The sequence below is a fragment of the Microtus oregoni genome, unplaced genomic scaffold, assembly GCF_018167655.1.
Source record: "Microtus oregoni isolate MIOR12 unplaced genomic scaffold, Mior012 000008F_ref0000371, whole genome shotgun sequence".
In the NCBI taxonomy this organism is placed as follows: domain Eukaryota; kingdom Metazoa; phylum Chordata; class Mammalia; order Rodentia; family Cricetidae; genus Microtus; species Microtus oregoni.
Genome location: NW_024543067.1, coordinates 33,297,723 through 33,318,341, shown reverse-complemented (window position 1 = coordinate 33,318,341; position 20,619 = coordinate 33,297,723). Strand labels below are relative to the sequence as shown.

Sequence of the window (20,619 nt, the reverse complement as noted above, 5' to 3'; positions counted from 1 at the left end):
GCCTTATGTTCTTGGTATTTCTTGTGTTTAGAATTCTTCATACAATTGGTTTTCTGCTTGAAAAGATCATTTTTGAAAAGCCATAACAACCAGGCTGCTATTTCATTTCATAGGTGAGTTAAAAACCTTGGCCCTGTTGGACAGGGAGAGGGTCCCAGTATATAACCTGATTGCCAGGGCCACTGACGGGGGCGGCCGCTTCTGCCACTCCAGTGTCCTCCTGCTCCTGAAAGATGTGAATGACAATCCTCCAGTGTTCTCCTCCAGCCACTACACTGCCTGCGTCTACGAGAACACGGCCACAAAGGCTCTGCTGACCAGAGTGCACGCAGTGGACCCTGATGTTGGTAAGTCAGTTCACCAGCCAGGCTCCTCCCACAATGGCACACTATGCCTAGGAGTATGTTCTAGAAGCTTCTCCTGCTAGAACTCGTAACAGTAAGCCAGGTTTTTACTGCTGAGCTGGTATGCCTCTAATGCAGGAAGAACCCCACCTGTTCTCTTCCTCCTTCTCCTTTTCCGTCCTTCTATAGAGTCCTGGAGAGAGAACTAGGAATCCCTCAACCTTGTAACTAAGGATGTGGGGATAGTTTAAAGGACCTGGTCTTTTGCTTTTGTGATTTTCATTTAAAAAAAGAAAGAAGGAAAAACAGTAGCATTCTTATTTGCCTGTTCCTCTGAAGCACAGTTAAAACACTGCGTTGTACACCGGGGAGAGTTCATTTCCATTTCTAGGAAGACTCCTGTCACAGCCTCCACTGAAATACGGCAGTCTCCATCGTACTGCCCCGTGGGGCAAAGACCAATTGTTAAATGTGCTACTAATCCAAAGTGGATTCTTTAAACTGGCGGTTTCCAGAGCACCACCCTCATTATTTACAAACAGGCACCGCCAGCGGAGTGAGGGTGGAGAGAGAAGGAACAACTAGAACTGGAGTCGCAAGTAAAGTTATGTTCAAACCCTTTTCCGCAATGAGATGAGGAGCTGGAAGGGGCCGGAGCTAATGGCAAGGTCGACCTAAGAGTGTATAAGTTATTTATAGGATGGAATATAAACATGAAAGGGCACATAGAGCTGTAAATCAGAGGACCAGGAAATGATGGGGTGTGTCCGTTCTGCTAAGCAGGCCTTTGTATAATTCACTGTCTTTCTGCTTAATTCTGAATTGACAGAAAAAATTATTGGACTAATGGAAAAGCAAATGCATGATAATTAGCTGACAGACAATGTGGCACCCAGGGTCTCTGCATATTTCCCCTTCCAGAAATTAGAGGCTACACTTGAGTTATTGCTCTTCTCACATTAGCATAATTCTGAGGCCAAGATGAGTCCTCTAAAAGCATGTATATTATTGTGGAAAATGGCAAACAGAAAAGAATGTTTATTAGTACATAATTATGTAATAACTGCAAATAATCTTTTTCAAATGAAGATTAGAAAACATTCTCTGGACTCTTATCTGGAGACTTTTGGGGAAAGAGGACAGAATTAAAGCTAATGAGTCTTAAAATTCTACTTGAGGATGTGTAATTAGCCTATAGATAAAATTTCAGAAACTGAAAGCCTTGAATTCTGCCGTTCAGTCCCTTAACAAAGTGACCAGATGTGTTCAACACAAGTCTGGTCACTGCACATGCGATTTGGACGATGTGTAGGTGGGATAGGGCGGGATTGAGAGATGTGGCCCCAGAGGTGATGTGCATGGTGAAGAACACAGTTAGCTATGTGTTCTTCTTCACGTCTGTCTGGTCAGTTCACCAGGTTGGCAGATGGGGTGGGAGGGATATTTAAATTCTGATCATTTATCCGGACAGTCCTGAAAAGTCCTGGAAGAAGAAAAATCAAAGGATATCTTATTATATCTTGATCTTCGCATTTTCCATGATAAGTAGAAGGCTTCTTCGAAGAGCCTCCCATGGAGACCAAGGAACTGGGTACCACAGACACCAGTGTAGGAAATAGCTGTGCTTGGCCATCGTGTCAACCTTAGGAAACTTCCTGAATGGTACCAGACTCTTGTTCATTTTCTCAAAAGAACCATGACGGGGCTGGCCAATGACTCAACAATTAAAAATTCCTGTCACTTGCTCACTTTGGAAGCCTGAGTTCAAATCATGAAACACAAGCAGACGTGGAAGGAGAGAACTTACTCCATGAAAGAAGTGTGGTAGACAGTGTAGAACAAATGGGCACCTTACCATTGCCTGTGCACCAAGCCGAGTAGGTGCAAGGGGGGCTGATCAGAGCTCACAGCAATGTCTCTCCGGTGTCATTAGACAGTCTCCAAGTGTCATGACTGAGCACTTAAGACATGATCTTTGGTGGCCCCAATATCACATAGGTCTCCAGGGTAAATTTCTCTGTCTTTCCTAAAGAGAAAGATTAGAGCAAGCAGCATATGATGGTTATCAGGTGGTTGAGTCAGGGATTCACTACGCGGACCAATCAAATGTGTAGAAGCTGAGTTCACACTCAGCTATGAAGCTGAATCCAGCCATCTAGTGTGTTTCGTTTCCTTTTTACAGTGCCAAACAAAGCTTGATTTCGTTATTATTACATAAAGGTCAGGTTCTTGTTGGATGTTTAATCTCTAGCACTTTATAAATACCATAGCACTCAAAAGATCAGAATTCCACGTGTTCAGGTCCTATCTTGTGGTAATAGCTACAGCTGCTTGGTTGGTAGCCACAGACTCCTCTACAGACAGGGTCCCCACTAACTGATGGTACCACCCAGTCACAGTTGCCACAGACCCCTCTACAGACAGGGTCCCCACTAACTGATGATACCACCCAGTCACAGCTGCAACCTATTCTCGAGAAGAATAAAGAAATTTCTACCTTTCTTAAAGAAAATCATTCTGAAATAATTAATATTTAAATAATAATTTATTTATTTAAGTAAATAATAAGCAATAATTTATTATTTAAAAAATAAAATAATTTGTCATTTAAATAAATAATAAACAATAATTTAAACATTTAAAGAATAATATTTAAAATATTACTACCAAAATCATATCATTTGTACCCTTTTGAGGTTGGCATGTTTTCTTTTAGCATAATTTGTTTCAGGTTCATCCAAGGTATTGAGTTGACTTCTCGTGATAAGTATGAATCCATTTAGCTCAGGAGACTTTTGTTAAGAACATTTCTTTAGCCGGGTGGTGGTGCACACGCCTTTAATCCCAGCACTCAGGAGGCAGAAGCAGGTGGATCTCTGTGAGTTCGAGGCCAGCCTGGTCTACAGAATGAGTGCAAGGACAGGTTCCAAAGCCACAGAGAAACCCTTTTGGGGGAGGGAGGTGGATATTTCTTTACATGAAATGGTAAATCAGTTTTGTTGGTGTCAGCTCATGAACTTCTGTGTCCTTATCAAACACTTTTGTTGGAGTCTTGGCGTTGATGTCTTTGCATTGAGATGCAGCTGTTGGAGGGAAGGCGGTACGTGTTACAAAGTGTGGACCACAGAGTACTTGATGCCTTTACCAAGTAACCTTGAGGGAGCCTGTGCTGTGCCCCTCACCTTGGAGGATTCAGCCTCCTCAGACACCAGCGGGTCCAAGTGAACTCTAACAACCATAATTTGGCTGCATTATATACTTGGTCACTCTGCTTTGTTGAGAAATGACAAGACATTAATCCAAAATCTGATTCCATGGATTCCCACGTCCAGAAACTTTGCTATGAATCCTTAAACCTTCACTCTTTAGGTTCTCGTTTTAAACATATTATTTATTTTAGTCAAGCAGGTCCTTCCAATGAATAATTTATAATGAACTAAAAATAACGTCATAAGAATTTCTTCCATTAGGAATAAAATAAAATAAAGGAAGACAAGATAATTTCACACCCATTTAATGAGTTCTAAGAAATAGCATGGTAACTATCTAGATTTTAGCATTAAGTTCTTAGTTTTCCTGTAAAATGAATATATTCTCAGCTTCATAAATAGTGACATGACTTCATGACCCCAAATTTGTGAAAGTTTAATAATCTTTTCAGTAAAGACAAGGAAATTTTGGTCTTTTAATGCCTTACCTCTTGGGGTTAATATGTTAGATTTAGTAGACATTTAGGCTATTAACAGTTCTTAGGTGCTCAGGGTTTGGTTTTTGTTGGGTTTTGCTTGTTTTGTTTTTCCTAAAGTCAAACAAAGCCAAAATTTATTCAAAGAAAACAACTTTATTAGAATTCAAACAAAAACAAAACAAAAGCACCAGGGAAGGCAAGCTCTAAATCTCAGCCATTTCCTGGAGTAGAATGGGAAATGCCAATTTCTAGATACTGGGATGTGGGGAGGAATGGTTTTCTTATTACTAATAAAGACTACAAAGAAAGGAATGGATCTAATGAGCAAGATGTTTCCTTCTTGCTCTGTAATCCCACAAGAACTGGAATTTGGGGAATCTCAGAATACATATTAGAGTACTACTCAGCAGTAAAAAACAAGGGCTTCTTGAATTTTGCATGCAAATGGATGGAAACAGAAAACACTATCCTGAGTGAGGTAAGCCAGACCCAAAAAGAGGAACATGGGATGTACTCACTCATATTTGGTTTCTAGCCATAAACAAAGGACATTGAGCCTATAGTTAGTGATCCTAGAGAAGCTAAATAAGGAGAACCCAAAGAAAAACATATAGGCATCCTCCTGAATATTAACCTTCATCAGGCGATGAAAGGAGACAGAGACAGAGACCCACATTGGAGCACCGGACAGAAATCTCAAGGTCCAAATCAGGAGCAGAAGGAGAGAGAGCATGAGCAAGGAACTCAGGATCGCAAGGGGTGCACCTACACACTGAGACAATGGGGATGTTCTATTGGGAACTCACCAAGGCCAGCTGGCTTGGGTCTGAAAAAGCCTGGGATAAAACCGGACTCACTGAACATAGCGGACAATGAAGACTACTAAGAACTCAAGAACAATGGCAATGGGTTTTTGATCCTACTGCCCGTACTGGCTTTGTAGGAGCCTAGGCAGTTTGGATGCTCACCTTACTAGAACTGGATGGAGGTGGGGGTTCCTTGGACTTTCCACAGGACAGGGAACCCTGATTGCTCTTCGGGCTGAGGAGGGAGGGGGACTTGATTGGGGGAGGGGGAGGGAAATGGGAAGCGGTGGCGGGGAAGAGACAGAAATCTTTAATAAATAAATAGAAAAAAAAAGAAGTGCACAGGCTCAGAGCACACTTCCAGTATTTTATTTCTACCTAGCCAATACTTAATGAGCAGCCAAGTAACAAGCACTGTAAACAGGACAACAAGACTTTCCCAGATAAGCTATTTAGAGAGATATCCTCAAGCAATTCGATATTCAATGAGCAAGTCATAAATATAGAGCCCCAGAATAAGTGGTACTTGGGAATAATCTTCAGTAAGAATAGACCAAGGAAGACATATGGACCATGAAGATGAAGCCATAAAGATGGAACTCTGTAAACCCAACTAAAGACCTGGGAAAACAGTCCAGGACAGAGAAAAAGAGCTGGGACCAGAAAATAGGGCAGGGTGTGTCTATGATCATTTAAAAAGGCTAGGAAACACGTACTCAATCAGAGAAAGAAAATGGATGAGCTTGTTTAAGAACTGGATAATCAATTCTGGGCTTGCGGAAGACTAACACAGCAGAGCATCTAAAGTGGATTAGAACAGGACACACAAGGCTATGAAAAAACATCTTATAAAGGTATTGAGAAAGACCACAGGACCAAAATGAGAAGAATCAGAGGAGGCTCGGAGTGAGACTTCCAGTGTGAAATCTGCAAACTTTGGCAAGGGACTAGGTCAATGACAAGACAGGCTCATCAAGATCTCAACCTTAGGAAATAGATGCAAGGGTTCTTTCTGCTCAAACTAAGATGTGGTATACACAGATAATGCATTAAGAGATGTGAAAAACTCTGTGTCTACCAGATGGGGGCCTTCCTGTAAAGTCAGGAGAGACATCCCTCTATAAACAGGAAGAAAGGAATCAGGAAGACCAAGGAACCTGTAAACTCTTGAAGAATTCTTCCATTCTGACCTGAGTGTGTGATTCTGATGTCCCTGCATCGTCCTTCCAAGAGGACACATGATAATCACAGCACATTTTTGCCCACTGGGCGTTTGTGCAGCAAACCCCTCATGAGGACCATGGTATAATGGTCAGGGAACAGAAACTGGAATAAGCCAGCCTTCCTGTACATATAATAACATACATGGTTTTTCAATGGGCTGTATCAACTATTCATTCTGAAAGTATAGGCCCTGAACAAAAAAGGAAGCACTCTGTGAAGGGGGTGTACTCTAAAGGAAGCACTGGGGGTCTTCCAGATACCATTGACAAAACTATCTCAGATGAACCTCTCCAGCGTTCCTTCTTTCTAGTCTGTCAATCCTTGAGAACCATAAAGAGCACAGGAAAGTATGTTAGTGAAATGCTTGAACCAACAGAAGTGACCATCAAGTGCCCTGGCCTCTCCCTGGAGTGGCATGTGAAGTACTGCTTGGGCCTTCTTGTGAGTATTCTATCCTTCACTGAAGCTTCTCAAATCTGATGGGCAAAGTAAAGCACCAGCTTCCATGATCACCCTTCTGATCTCCTCACGAGGAAAAGTAAATATTTTCATCACTTACTCCATGAGAGCTATCTGGTGAGGACGTGGCTAAACATCCAATGACTTGACACCTTTACACAGGACCTCAAAGGCAAACACAGAAGAACACAAAGAGGGGAATCTGCAATCTGAAGTGTCTACCACCTTCAGTGCTGGGGAGGGGACAGCCTGTGGGGTCAGGAGGAAATTGGTTTGGTGTAGGAGGTTTTTCTCTCTATGTGTTGCTTTCATTGGTTGAAGAAAGAAACTGCCTTGGCCTTTTGATAGGGCAGCACTTAGGTAAGCTGAGTACACAGAACAGAATTCTGGGTCCGTAGAGCATGAGATTCTTAATCTCAGGGTTGTGCCCCACGTTTGGTGTCAGGTAAAGGAGTAAGTCGCAAAACAATCCCACGCCAGTTTGGAATTATGATTAATAAAAGGGTTATTTATTTAAAGGGAAAAACTTACAGATCACCATTCCAGACAACAGCCCTCTGCATAACCAGGAAAAGAATCTGGTAGCCGGAAGCAGAGTCCTAAACAAGAGAGGGAGCGTGTGACTACCGCTGCTTTTTCAAGCCAAAGAGACCACGCCCTAGTAAGCTGATATCTTAAGGGCATTACTTGTCATAGCCAGAATGTGGAAACAACCTAAATGCCATTCGAATGAAGAATGGATAAGGAAAATGTGGTACATTTACACAATGGAGTACTACACAGAAGAAAAAAAATAAAGACATTTTGAATTTTGCAGGAAAATTGATGGATCTAGAAAATATTATTTTGAGTGAGGTAACCCAGACACAAAAAGACAATTATCACATGTACTCACTCATAAGTAGTTTTTAAACATAAAGCAGTCTACAAACCACAATCCCAGAGAACTTAGACAAAAATGAGGACACTAAAAGAGAATTACATAGATCTAATCCACATGGGAAGTAGAAAAAGACAAGATCTCCTTAGTAAATTGGGAGCATGGGGACGATGGGGGGGGCTTGAAGGAGGGAGGGGAGAGGCAAGGAGGGAAACAGAGAAAAATGTAGAGCTCAATAAAAATCAATTAAAAATGCAAAAAAGATATTAGCCATTAGCATCCACCTTTACAGCTGCTATTCCATGGCAGGCTCTGTGCCAAGGGCTTCAGATACATTATTCCCACTTTGCATAACCACCCTTCAGTTGACATGTCATTGTTTCATTTACTCTATGAGTAAGTTGCAGACTTACTTAACATGTTCTGAACCATAGCTGGTGATAGGATAGCAGGCATCATAAAAGGGAGTTCAGGAGGACTGGGGAACAGATATGCATGGGATATTAATGATCAATTAGTTCCCTGGACCATCTGTGTTAGTGTCACCTGGAGGCTGGATGGAAATGAGAGACTCGACTAGTCAGGAGCCCTCAGAAGTCAGCAAGCAGCAAACTCACTAGGTTGACTATGCAAAAGAGTAAAAGTCCCATTGCCAGTGGCTACCTTGTGTTGGCCATCCTCCAGGGTTTAGGACTCAGTGGTTGAGGATGCAAAGCACAGTGGTAACTTACATTTCAGATGGTGCCCAGGTAAGCATGGCCTGCTGTTCCTCACACACGGTGAGAACCACTCAAGAACTCTATTTCTGCATCTCAAACACTTTAACACTAGGTTACAACGACAGATCATCTCTCAGAATAACATTTGTAATTCATAAAATAGGAATGTTACAAATTAAATATATAAATGCAAGCATTTTCTGAAGTGTCTGTGTATTACTGTGCATGTCTTCTTTAACATAGTAAATACCAAGATCCAGCACAGTACGGCTGCAAAGGCACAAGCACCACATACAACACTGGCTTTGTTACCCATGTCAGTAAATGAACGTGCCTTCAAATATAGAGATTAAGAAAGATGAAAACTTCAGTGATGGTCTAAGTTGCTGTTCTATGGCTGTGAAGAGACACCATGACCAGGGCATCTCTTGTAATAAAAGCCATATAATTGGGTAGTGACTTCTAGTTTCAGAGGTTTGGTCCTTTCTCATCATGGCAGGGGGCATGATCACATGCAGGCAGGCATCGTTCTGGAGAAGTAGTTGAGAGTTACAACTTGATCGATCCACAGGCAGAGGGAGAGAGAGAGAGAGAGAGAGAGAGAGAGAGAGAGAGAGAGAGAAACTGGGTCTGACATGGGCCTTTGAAACTTCAAAACCTACCCCTAGTGACACAATTCCTCCAACAAGACCATACCTCCTAATTCTTCTCAAATAGTGCCAATCCCTGACAAGCAAGCATTCAGATACATCAGTCTAAGGAGCTCATTCTTATTCAAAGCACCACAGCTCCTCTCCTTCTGGTAGCTGTCTCTAACACTGAGCCCAGTGACTTGCTTCCTGTAATGTACTCTTCCCTTGGCACCACTTTGGCTATTAGGCCTAAGAAGGTCATGACATTTATTGTAGCTGTGGCTTCTGTTGAGTCACTTCGGGCTGCTGTAATGAACCACTGGGTAGTTTAAACAGCAGAAAACTGCTTTTCACAGTTCTGGAGCTTCGTGCTCTTAAGCCAGGACATGTTGGTTAGGACTGGGGAGAGCACGCCTGATTTGCAGACCCCTGGCTCTTCACTTTGGATTAACATGACCCTTCATGTGTATACTAGCTAGGAGAGAAACACTTTTCTTTCTTTTTTTGAATAGCTCCCATTGCCTCCCCTTAAGCTCTCTTCCTGATCTCATTTAACCCTAATTTCCTCCTAAAAGTCTTCCATCCCACATCTTAAAGACGAGAGCCTTGACACATGAATTTTAGGGGTCACAGTCAGTCCAGAGGTTCCCTCTCATTCTCTGTGGGATCACTCACACTAGGGAACAACCACTCCAGAGCTATGAGAGGCCCACATGGCAAGGGACCAGAGTTCACCTAAAACTACATGAGTCAGATTGAAAGTCAACCTGCTGCCCTTCACTGAGCTGGCAGATGAACTCACATCCCACCTGACAACATACTAGCAACTTCACAGGAAACCATAATGGAGAGACAGCCAACGAAGTCACACCCAGATTTCTAATACCTAGAAAGCACAGTATAGCATGCATCCGTTATACTATGCTGCTAGGGTCCCAAACAATTTGTTACGGAGCAATATAGAAATATATGAAGGCGGGACTGGAGAGATGGCTCAGAGGTTAAGAGCACTGACAGCTCTTCCGGAGGTCCTGAGTTCAATTCCCAGCAACCACATGGTGGCTCACAACCATATGCAATGAGATCTGGTGCCCTCTTCTGGCCTGCAGCATACATGTAGGTAAAACACTGTATACATAATTAATAAATAAATCTTTAAAAATGAAAGAAATATATGAAGGTAAATTCATAGGCATCTTAAATTCTATCTACCCATGCATCACTAGGAATTCCCTGCAGAGTGGTTATCTCTGGACCTGTCTTAAACAGTTCCATGGCAAGCCTCATGGGGACAGATTCAGGCACCACAGTTACTTTGGCATGGTTGGGGGTGGGTGGATGTGAGATCTGTTTCCCATGGAAATCACAGTCCTAGTAGATGTTTACAACATCACTACTGAAATCTAGACCAAATTGTCGCTTTTTTTTTTTTTTTTTTGGTTTTTCGAGACAGGGTTTCTCTGTGGTTTTGGAGCCTGTCCTGGAACTAGCTCTGTAGACCAGGCTGGTCTCGAACTCACAGAGATCTGCCTACCTCTGCCTCCCGAGTGCTGGGATTAAAGGCGTGCACCACCATCGCCCGGCTCAAACTGTCGCTTTTTGAAGAGACTCAGAGACTGACCACAGAAGACTTTGAAGAGAAGACCCTAACACCTTTAGCCAATACTCTATGTCATGGTGATTTCTCCTGGAAAATATTCCAAGATGGATTCAATTCTAATTTCTACCTTTCTCCTTTAATCATCATATATCTAATCAATGATTTTCCTGATGCCTTGGAAATCATTACCGCTGAGCCGCACAGGTGAGGGCTAAATGTATCTTCCTTCCCTCAAGCTCCAATACTGTCTGAAGTATTAAATCTTTGAAGGTGGCTGAGGGATTATTAAAATATCACTAAAATTAAATAACTCTCTGTGAGGACTGAGCGATTTAATGCATTTTCTGGAGAACAATGTACTCCAAGACTTTTATCTGTTGGATAATAAAACACTAGGCAGAGCGGCACATGCTTGTAATCTCAACACTAGAGACGGAGAAAGGTCTGTCTCTGGGGCTTGCTGACCAACCAGCCTCGTCTAACCAGTGAGCTCTAGACTACTGACAGATGCTGTCTCAAAAATAAAGAAAAAGATAGATGGTACTTGAGGAACAACACGTAAGGTTGACTTCTTCCCCCACAGACTGACATCCAAGTATCCACAGCCAAGCAAACGTACACATATACAAAGACAGTCTCTCTCCATATATGTGTGTGTGCATGTATATATAATAATATGCATAAAGCTGTTCTCCAGAGATCTCAGACAACTTTCACATGTACCCCTATTACTGAAGGAAAGGATCGTTTTACTCCTACGTGCAGATGGAAAAACTGTTCAAAGTTAAGTGACTTCCCTGGGGGTCTGTTCAGTGGATAGTGGCTTGGAGACAGTGAAGGGCTCTAAGGCCCCTTAAGACCCCGGGATTTTTCCCCTTCTCCTTGAACCAGGGTTCTTTCAATAGTGCATGTGGCTCAATACAAGCTTGAAACACATACCTGGTCTATGTCACACTCTGGAAATGAATCCAGGGTGGCATTAGGATATACAAGTGGATTGAATATAGCAATACCATCCTTTACCAGCCATCTGAATAAGTTCCCACCCCCTGGCTGTAATTATAGACGCTATCAGAATCCTCTGGGAAGCTTTCCACAACCAAGGGTTAAAGAAACAAACATCCTAAAACAGCAACAGGACATGCTCCACGACTAAGGTCTGATTCGGGAAGGCTGAAGTAAGGTAGGTAGGGCTGAACTATGTGTTTTCTCTAGTGAACGCTAATGCCTTGCTCAGCTTAGGGGTCTTTACATTTGACACCTAAGTTACTGTTGTCATTACCCATTCTAAAACCCAATTTCTCCAAGTGTGGATCAAAACACTAGTTGTCAGATGAAAGAGGAATTCCTTCTAAAGAAGCTTGAATGGAGAATTTTGATTTCTCCCACGTGATCACAGTGACTTGTGTCACGTCCCACTCACACGCACACGTTGGCACACTCCCTGTACTGAATCAGGCCTTGTGCAAGGCACAGTAATGCAGGGACGGCCTCGAGGACGACTCGCAGCTGGGGAATTTCTTCCTACTCTTGGCATTTTGTCTAAAAATGCCAAGGACCTCAGGGTTTGACTTTCTGTCTCTTAGGGCACATTGAGGCTCTTCTTTGTAGTCACCTCCCACCTTGAGGCCTCCCTGACAGACATTATTCTGTATATCATCTGCTGGCGAGTTCCTCCATCTTAGGAATCACAGAACACTCTGCTGTTCTGTGATCACATCTCCAAGCCACCGGTTGCAGGCGTCCTTCTCTCCTTGCTGATTTCCCTCCTCAGGTACTTAGGCCTAGTTTGTAGTTTACTCTAGAAATGGTCGGTTTTACTGAACTGGTGACTCTCAGGTGACTAAGAGAGCAGGCAGCCTCACACTGCCGCTAGAGCCTTCTTGTGAGCATCCATAACTCCCATCGCTCTTGCATCTCCCCGAATGCTCCCTTTATCTTTGGTGTTTCCACCTCAGCACTCCTGACAACATCTACTCTTTCTTCATGACTGAGTAACTTTAGTCTCTGAGAAACTTTTGACCAATCCTTCCTAATAATTCTGCATGTTTGTCTCCTGAAAAACTAGGGACCTTTGAGGTTGCATGGAAGTGCTAGAGATGCTGAGTATGTCCTGTGCAGCAGGAGTCCTCAGGTACTTACGAGCAAAGGCCTGAGTGAAGAGTGAATGAATGAGTCTGGTGTTCATCTCAATGTTGGAGTCTCATCACTGGGTCACAGCATAACACAGAAGTCCAGTATACTAGTAAAGATGGCGAGTTTTTTTTTTCTAAAGCTCCCTTTGTAGATTAATTAATTTACCCACAATTAACTCCATCAGGCCTAGGACAAGACCAGGCTATGGGATCTGTAGCTTTCTCCACGTCACAGGGAATCTTACTGCACAGGAGCCAGCTTCTTGGGTGTATAGACCATGCTGTCTAAGCAGAATAATGTCCCTTACTTACAGGAGCCTTTTCCTGATTTAATTCTCTGATGTAACTGTGCTGGATGTCTTCATGTTTCTAAACAAAGGGCCTGGGGTTTTGTTTTGGGTTGGGGCCGCAATCTTGTCATCAGACCCAGTGAAACAGCTACTGCCAAACTTACTTGGCAATCACCTAGGAGATGTTGGACACAGTTGGCAGGGACTCCCTGACCTAGTCATGGCAGCCTTCTGTCTTTTTTGGACCTTTCAAAGGGAGATTAGGACCCTGGGAGTTAATATTCTGCCCAGGAGAATGCTGCAGGGTTAGTCATCACCGATTGAAAAACTTTTAAATGGCACTTAAAGCAGAATACATTAGAAAGTATATTAAAAGGACAGTAATTGCTAAGCTAAAAGTATTGCTAGTTCCTGGACTTTGTCATAGGATCTTCAGTTTAATTCTATATTATCCCAACATATATTTGAAAGATAAAACAGGAGCACTCAACCTAAGTTCTTTGGCTTGCTGGGATTGTATTTGCCTTCTCCTGAAGATGAGAGAAGAATTTTAGGCCAGTCATTTCCTTTAATTGCCTTAATTAAAGAGTAAACTTTCATTTAAAAATACTCTTTGCAGTAACTTTATAATGGGGCCTTTGACAAAAGCAATTTCTAAGTCGCATTACTATCTTTCAAAGCATGATGAGCTAAAATGAACAATGGAAACAAGCAGCCGAAAGCCTACACAATATGTAGGCTAATTTCCCACAATTACTTCAAATGATATGTACATTAAGAATTAAAGCTGGGCTGTAAAAATCTCTTGAAAACTTGGATACTTTCCAAGCTTGGTATTAAAGAATTGTTTCCTGAGAGCATGAATTTTTTAAACAGTTCATTTCTATATTGCAAAGTGTCCTGTGCCCACTGTATATGATCTAGAAAGTTAAGCACATGTGAAAAACAACTACAAAATAGTTACCATTTCGGCTGAATTCCTTCAGCTTTTTCTACACAAAAATAAAATTACAAACTTGATACTATTTTATGACCTGCATTTTTATGCTGATTCATAAACAGATTCCCATGTCATCTATTATATTAAATGACATGTGCAAAGCACTCTATCTGCATATCAATGGGCCCTAATTTATTCAGCTGGTATCCATTGTAGAAAATTAAATAGTTACCAAGTTTTCTTTTCTGCAGAATTAAACATATACTCAACAGCATCTATGTTTTTTTTATTTTTTTAAAAATAAAACAAACTATCTTTTTATTACACCTACTAATCCAAGTTCCCATTCCCTTCCCTCCTCCCATTCCTTCCCCATGCCCCCCCCCACCCCTTATCCACTCCTCAGAGGGTAAGGCACATTGCTTTGGGAAATGTCCAAGGCCCTCCCTCTTATATCTAGACTGAACAAGGCATCCATCCAAAGATAATAGGTTCCCAAAAAGCCAGTACATGCAGTAGGAATAAATCCTGGTGCCACTGCCAGTGGCCCCTCAGTCTGCCCCAGCCATGCAGCTGTCAGCCACATTCAGAGAGACTAATTTGGTCCTATGCTTGTTCCTTCCCAGTCTGGCTGATGTTAGTGAGCTCCCATTAGCTCAGGTAGACTGTTTCAGTGGGTGTCTCCATCATGGTCTTGACCCCTTTGTTCACATTCTCATTCCTCCCACTCTTCAGCTGGACTTTGGGAGCTCAGTCCAGTGCTCTGATGTGGGTCTGCCTCTGTTTCCATCAGTTGTTGCATAAAGGTTCTATGGTGACATTTAAGATATTCATCAGTCTGACTACAGGGCAAGGCCAGTTCTGGCACCCTCTCCTCTATTGCTTAGAGTTTTATTTTATTTTATTTTTTTTATTGAGAAAAAAATTTCCGCCTCCTCCCAGCCTCCCACTCCTCCCCCCTCTCTCCACTCCTCTCCCCCTCCCCCCACTCCTCTCCCCCTCCCTCTCAAGTCTGAAGAGCAGTCAGGGTTCCCTGCCCTGTGGAAAGTACAAAGTCCTCCCCCCTCCGTCCTGGTCTAGGAAGGTGAACATCCAAACTGACTAGGCTCCCACAAAGCCAGAACATGTAGTAGGATCAAAACCCAGTGCCATTGTCCTTGGCTTCTCATTGCTTAGAGTTTTAGCTGGTGATTCCTGGGAATTTCTCCAGAGCCAGGTTTCTGCTAACCCTATAATGACTCCCTCAATCAAAATATCTCTTTCCTTGCTCTCATCTCTATCCTTTCTCCTTGTCGACTATCCTGTTTCCTCAATTTCTCCTCACCCTCCTTCTCCTCTCCTCTTTCCCTTACATCCTCCCTTCTCCACCCACCCCTATGTTCCCAATTCTGTCAGGTGATCTTGTTTATCTCGACGTTCTAGGTGGATCTATATATGTTTCTCTTAGGCTGCACCTTATTACTTAACTTCCCTAGGATCATGAACTATAGGCTCCATATCCTTTTTTCATACCTAGTATTCACTTATGAGTGAGTACATACAATATTCATCCTTTTGGGTCTGGATATCTCACTCAGGATGGTATTTTCTAGCTCCACCCATTTGCATGCTAAACTCAAGATATTATTGTTTTTTGCCCCTGATGTGTAAATGTCCCACATTTTCTTTATCCAGTCTTTGGTTGATGGGCATCTAGGTTGTTTCCAGTTCTGGCTATTACAAATAATGCTGCTATGAACATAGTTGAACAAATATATTTGTAATATGATTGAGCATCCTTTGGTTATATTCCCAAGAGAGGTACTGCTGGATCCTGAGGTAGGTTGATTCCCAATTTTCTGAGAAACCTGCATACTGATTTCCAAAGTGGCTGTACAAGTTTGCATTCCCACCAGCAATGAATTAGTGTTTTTACTCCACATCCTCTCCACCATAAGCTATCATTGGTGCTTTTGATCTTAGCCATTCTGACAGGTGTAAAATGGTATCTCATAGTTGTTTTGATTTGCATTTCCCTGATGGCTAAGGATGTTGGATATTTCCTTAAGTGTCTTTCAGCCATTTGAGATTCTTCCATTGAGAATTCTCTGTTTAGTTCTGTACCCCATTTTTTAATTGAGTTATTTGGAATTTTGATGTCTAATTTCTTGAGTCCTTTATATATTTTGGAGATCAGTCCTTTATCTGATGTGGGATTGGTGAAGATCTTTTCCCATTCATTAGGCTACTTTTCTGTTTTATTGATCATGTCCTTTGCTTCACAGAATCTTCTCAGTTTCAGGAGGTCCCATTTGTTTATTGTTGCTCTCAATGTCTGTACTACTGGGTTATATTTAGGAAGTGGTCTCCTGTGCCCATGCATTGAAAGCTACTTCCCACTTTCTCTTCTATCAGGTTCATTGTGGTTGGATTCATATTGTGATCTTTGATCCATTTGGACTTGAATTTTGTGCTTGGGGATAGATAAAGATCTATTTTCATTCTTCTACATGTTGACATCCAGTTATGCCAGCACCATTTGTTGAAGATGCTTTCTTTTTTCCATTGTATAATTTTAGCTTCTTTGTCAAAAATCATGTATTCACAGGTGTGTGGATTAATATCTGGGTCTTTGATTCTATTCCATTGGTCAACCTCTCTGTATTTATTCCAATACCAAGCTGTTGCCATTACTGTAAGCTCTGTAACAAAGTTTGATGTCAGGGATGGTGATGCCTCCAGAAGTTCCTTTATTGTACAGGATTGTTTTCACTATTCTGGGTTTTTTATATTTCCATGTGAAGTTGGATATTGTTCTTTCAAGGTCTGTGAAGAATTGTGTTGGGATTTTGATTGGGATTGCATTGAATCTATAGATTGCTTTTGGCAGGATTGCCATTTTTATTATATCCAAGAGCATAGGAGATCTTTCCATTTTCTGGTACCTTCTTCAGTTTCTTTCTTCAAAGACTTGCAGTTCTTGTTGAATAGGTCTTTCACTTCTTTGGTTAGTGCTACCCCAAAATATTTTATGTTATTCATGGCTATTGTGAAAGGTGATGTTTCTCTGATTTCTTTCTCAACTTCTCTATCATTTGTATATAGGAGGGCTACTGATATTTTTTGTTGATGTTTTATCCTACATTATTGAAAATATTTATCAGCTGTAGAAGTTCCCTGGTAGAGTTTTTTGGTTCACTTATGTATACTATTATATCATCTGCAAATAACGAAAGTTTAACTCTTCCTTTCCAATTTGAGATGCTTTTTCAGCATCTAATAATATGATCATATGGTTTTTTCTTTCAGTTTATTTATATTATGGATTATATTGACAGATTTTCATATGTTGAACTATCCATGTATTGCTGGGATAAAGCCAACTTGATCATGGTGGATAATTTTTTTTGATGTATTCTTGTATTCGGTTTGCTAGTATTTTATTAAGTATTTCTGCATCTCTGTTCATAAGTGAGATTGGTCTGTAATTCTCTTTCTTGGTGGAGTCTTTGTGTTGTTTTAGTATCAAGGTAACAGGAGGCTCATAAAAAGAATTTGGCAATGTTCCTTCTGTTTCTATTATGTGGAACACTTTGAGGAGTATAGGTATTCGCTCTTTTTGGATGTTTTGGTAGAATTCTGCAATAAAACTATCCAGCCCAGGACTTTTTCTTTTGGTTGGGAGGTTTTTGATGACAGCTTCTATTTCCTTGCAGTTTATAGGTATATTTAAATTGCTCACCTGGTCTTGACTTAATTTTGGTATATGGTATATGTCCAGAAAATTGTCTATTTCTTTTACCTTTTCCAATTTTGTGAAGTACAGGTTTTTGTAGTATGACCTAATGATTCTCTGAATTTCATCAGTATCTGTAGTTAAGTCCCCCTTTTCATTTCTGGTTTTGCTAATTTGGATGTTCTCTCTTTGTCATTTGTTTAGTTTGGATAAGGACTTGTCTATCTTGTTGATTTTCTCAAAGAATCAGCTCTTTGTCTCATTGATTCTTTGTATTGTTTTTTTTTTGTTTCTATTTCATTGATTTCAGCCCTCAATTTGATTATTTCCTGTCTGCTTCTTTTTGTTCTAGAGCTTTTACGTAGTTACTTAGTGCTATGAACTTTCTTCTTAGTACAGCTTTCATAGTGTCCCATAGGTTTGGGTATGGTTTGCCTTCAGTTTGTTGAATTCTAGGAATTCTTTAATTTCTTTTTTGATTTCCTTTTCAACCAGGGGTGGTTCAATAGTTCACTTTTCAATTTCCATGTAGTAGGTATTTATCAGAATTTTCTCATGAGTTCTGCATTCATGTTATTATTGCACATAAATTATGACACCTCAATGAAGTAAAATAAAAGTGATCAAAACTTTAGGGAAGAAGGAGAAGAAAAAGCATACGAGAGTGGGGGCGGGGAAAGGAGCAGTGAGATACTGTCCTCTAGACATGATGTGCTGTGTAGACACACGAACTCACAACAGCTGTGGTCACCTGCACCAAACCTCCACAACATCCAGGTAGTTAAGAATCCCAGTGTGGAGGGAGGAGAGGTACCTGAGTCTTACAACTATCTGATGAGTTAATGGCAGTTGATGCCTGCCAGGGAGTGAACATCACTTTTTAGGCATATTCCTTATATGGTAAATGACCCAACACTCATATGCACATACAGCATTAAGTAGATTCAGTAAGCAAGAAATAAATATAAAAGGCACATTAAATACAGGAGGAAGAAGTGATGGGGACCCTTGTTTAGGGATGATATTATCAAATACATCAAATATGCATATGGATTTTAAAAAATAAATAAATAAAAATAATTTCTAGAAAGACTAAATAAGAAAACCTTTTCAAATTTCTTAAAGTTATTTTTTTCTGCTTTGTACTCTATTCCACTATACAGACCCGCATACAGCCATTTGGTACGTGTCAGGTGGGAGGGCTTGTGGGACAGACCATATGCAGGTGGAAAGAGCACATATATGTCACAAACACGCCTCTGCAGGGTGGACTGAGCAGCATCAGACACCAGGCTGGATGCAGCCAATCCTGAAGGCTCCTGGTGCCTATGGAGACTGTTAAAAAGGAGAGCACACATATCTTAAAACCCAGGTCTAAGAAATCTCACTGTGCTTCTGTGCTTGTGGTGCTGATGACTCCTGCCATTTGATTTTGAGTTGTTGTGTGTGTGCACATGCATGTGTACATGTGTGTGCCTCTGTGTGCGTGTGTCTGTGGGTCTGTTTGTGTGTGTGCACATGCATGTGCATGTAGAAGTCCAAGGACAACCTAAGTGTCATTCCTTGGATGTTGCTTTTTTTTTTAAGACAAACCTATCACTGGCTGGAATTCACCAAGTAGGCTAGGCTGGTTGCTTGGCCAGGGAACTTAAAGTATCTTTTCTACCAGCACTCCAGCTCTGGGACTCTGCTACAGGGCTGACTATTTATTTATTTATTTTCCTTAGAATTCTAAGTATTGAACACAGGTCCCCAAGCTTAGAAGGCAAACACTGAACCATCTCTTCAAACCTGGTGCTGTTGTTAATACTGTTGACAGCTTCAGATATAAGGCCGAGTGCGTTGACATTGGGTTGACTCTTTGGGGATGATCCCAGTACACAAGGTATTGTTTTTCACAGAAGCAATAAACTTTGTTTAAGCTCTGTGGCTGAATTTTGGGCAGTCACTGAAGAGTGTTGATCTTCCATTTCCTTTCCATCCACAAGATTCCAGCAGCTCCTCATGGTCCAGCTTGCAGGGAAGGGATTTTCTGGTTCATGCTGGCAGTAGATGCTTCATGAGAGGAACTGGAAGTCCACTGGAAACACACACACACACACACACACACACACACACACAGAGAGAGAGAGAGAGAGAGAGAGAGAGAGAGAGAGAGAGAGAGAGCTCCATTTGCTGAATTTGAAGATGCCTAGAGATGTGGGGGTGGGAGGAGTGTAGTTCAGCGACTATGAGGAGCTGGAAGTGTGGCTTTCCACTATTCTGTCACAGCAAAGCAAGAAAGACTTGCCACCAAGTCGCAGTGAGCAGAATCAATCTGGTCCAGGGTGGCTGACTCATATGAGCCCTGTAAACACAACCCTCCTGCAGGAGGGCCAGCATGGAGTTAGGAGAACAGCATCTCCTCCTCGTAGAGGTGGGCTCTAATTAGGAGGTTGGAGGAGAAAGTTGCAGGCCTGAAACTGTTTGTTTGTTTATTTGCTTTGCTTTCCTAGAACTCACTTTGTAGACCAGACTGACCTCAAACCCACAGAGATCAGCCTGCCTCTTCCTCCCAAGTGCTGGGATTAACGGCGTGTGCCACCACTAAATGACATCATGTTCTTTCTAATGACACTTCAACTACCTGTCCCAATAAAGGGAACCAAGGTCCACTAAAGGCGCATTCCAACTGACCTCGCTGTGAGCCATCCCCTCTTGTCTCTCTTAATTCAACTTGTTTCTCAACAGTGAATCAGAAGTTGCTTCCTCCTTAACTGACCTTTGGGCCTGAAGAGGTAAAATCTCCTACAACACGTTCAGGAAGCTGAGCAAGGAATCCAGGAAAAGCAAGACTTAGCTCCATGCCCCTCATGTCTAAAGATGCTGAGAGATCCAGGCCACGCCCTCAGCCCTGGGCTCCTGCCCCGGCGGAATGAATTTAGTAGGTCCCAGCCATGAGAGGCTCTGGGTTTTCAGCCTCCTGCTCTGGAAAAGAACTGTGTGCCGTATGCTGGGGTGGTCTTCAAACCTGTAGGGAATGTGTGTGATTTGAAAACGTGTGTGGTGTGTTCATGTCAGCCGCGGCTGTGTTTCTGCAAACACTCCTCCGTGGCTTTCAGCACTGTCTTGAGAACACAGAAACAGTCTAGGCAGCATCCAGCGCTCCTGTTCTGACACTTAGCTAAGTGATGGCTTTCAAGGAACA

The 20,619-nt window shown here is 41.9% G+C and overlaps 1 protein-coding gene across 1 annotated transcript in view; it reads left to right on the top strand.

Annotated features, from left to right (window-relative positions):
- Positions 1 to 20,619, top strand: part of Fat3 (FAT atypical cadherin 3) — a 587,501-nt gene that overhangs the window by 505,722 nt on the left and 61,160 nt on the right. Inside the window, exon 14 of the mRNA XM_041656771.1 lies at positions 114 to 347. Within this exon, the coding sequence (XP_041512705.1) occupies positions 114 to 347 (234 nt within the window). The remainder of the gene's footprint in view (positions 1 to 113; positions 348 to 20,619) is intronic.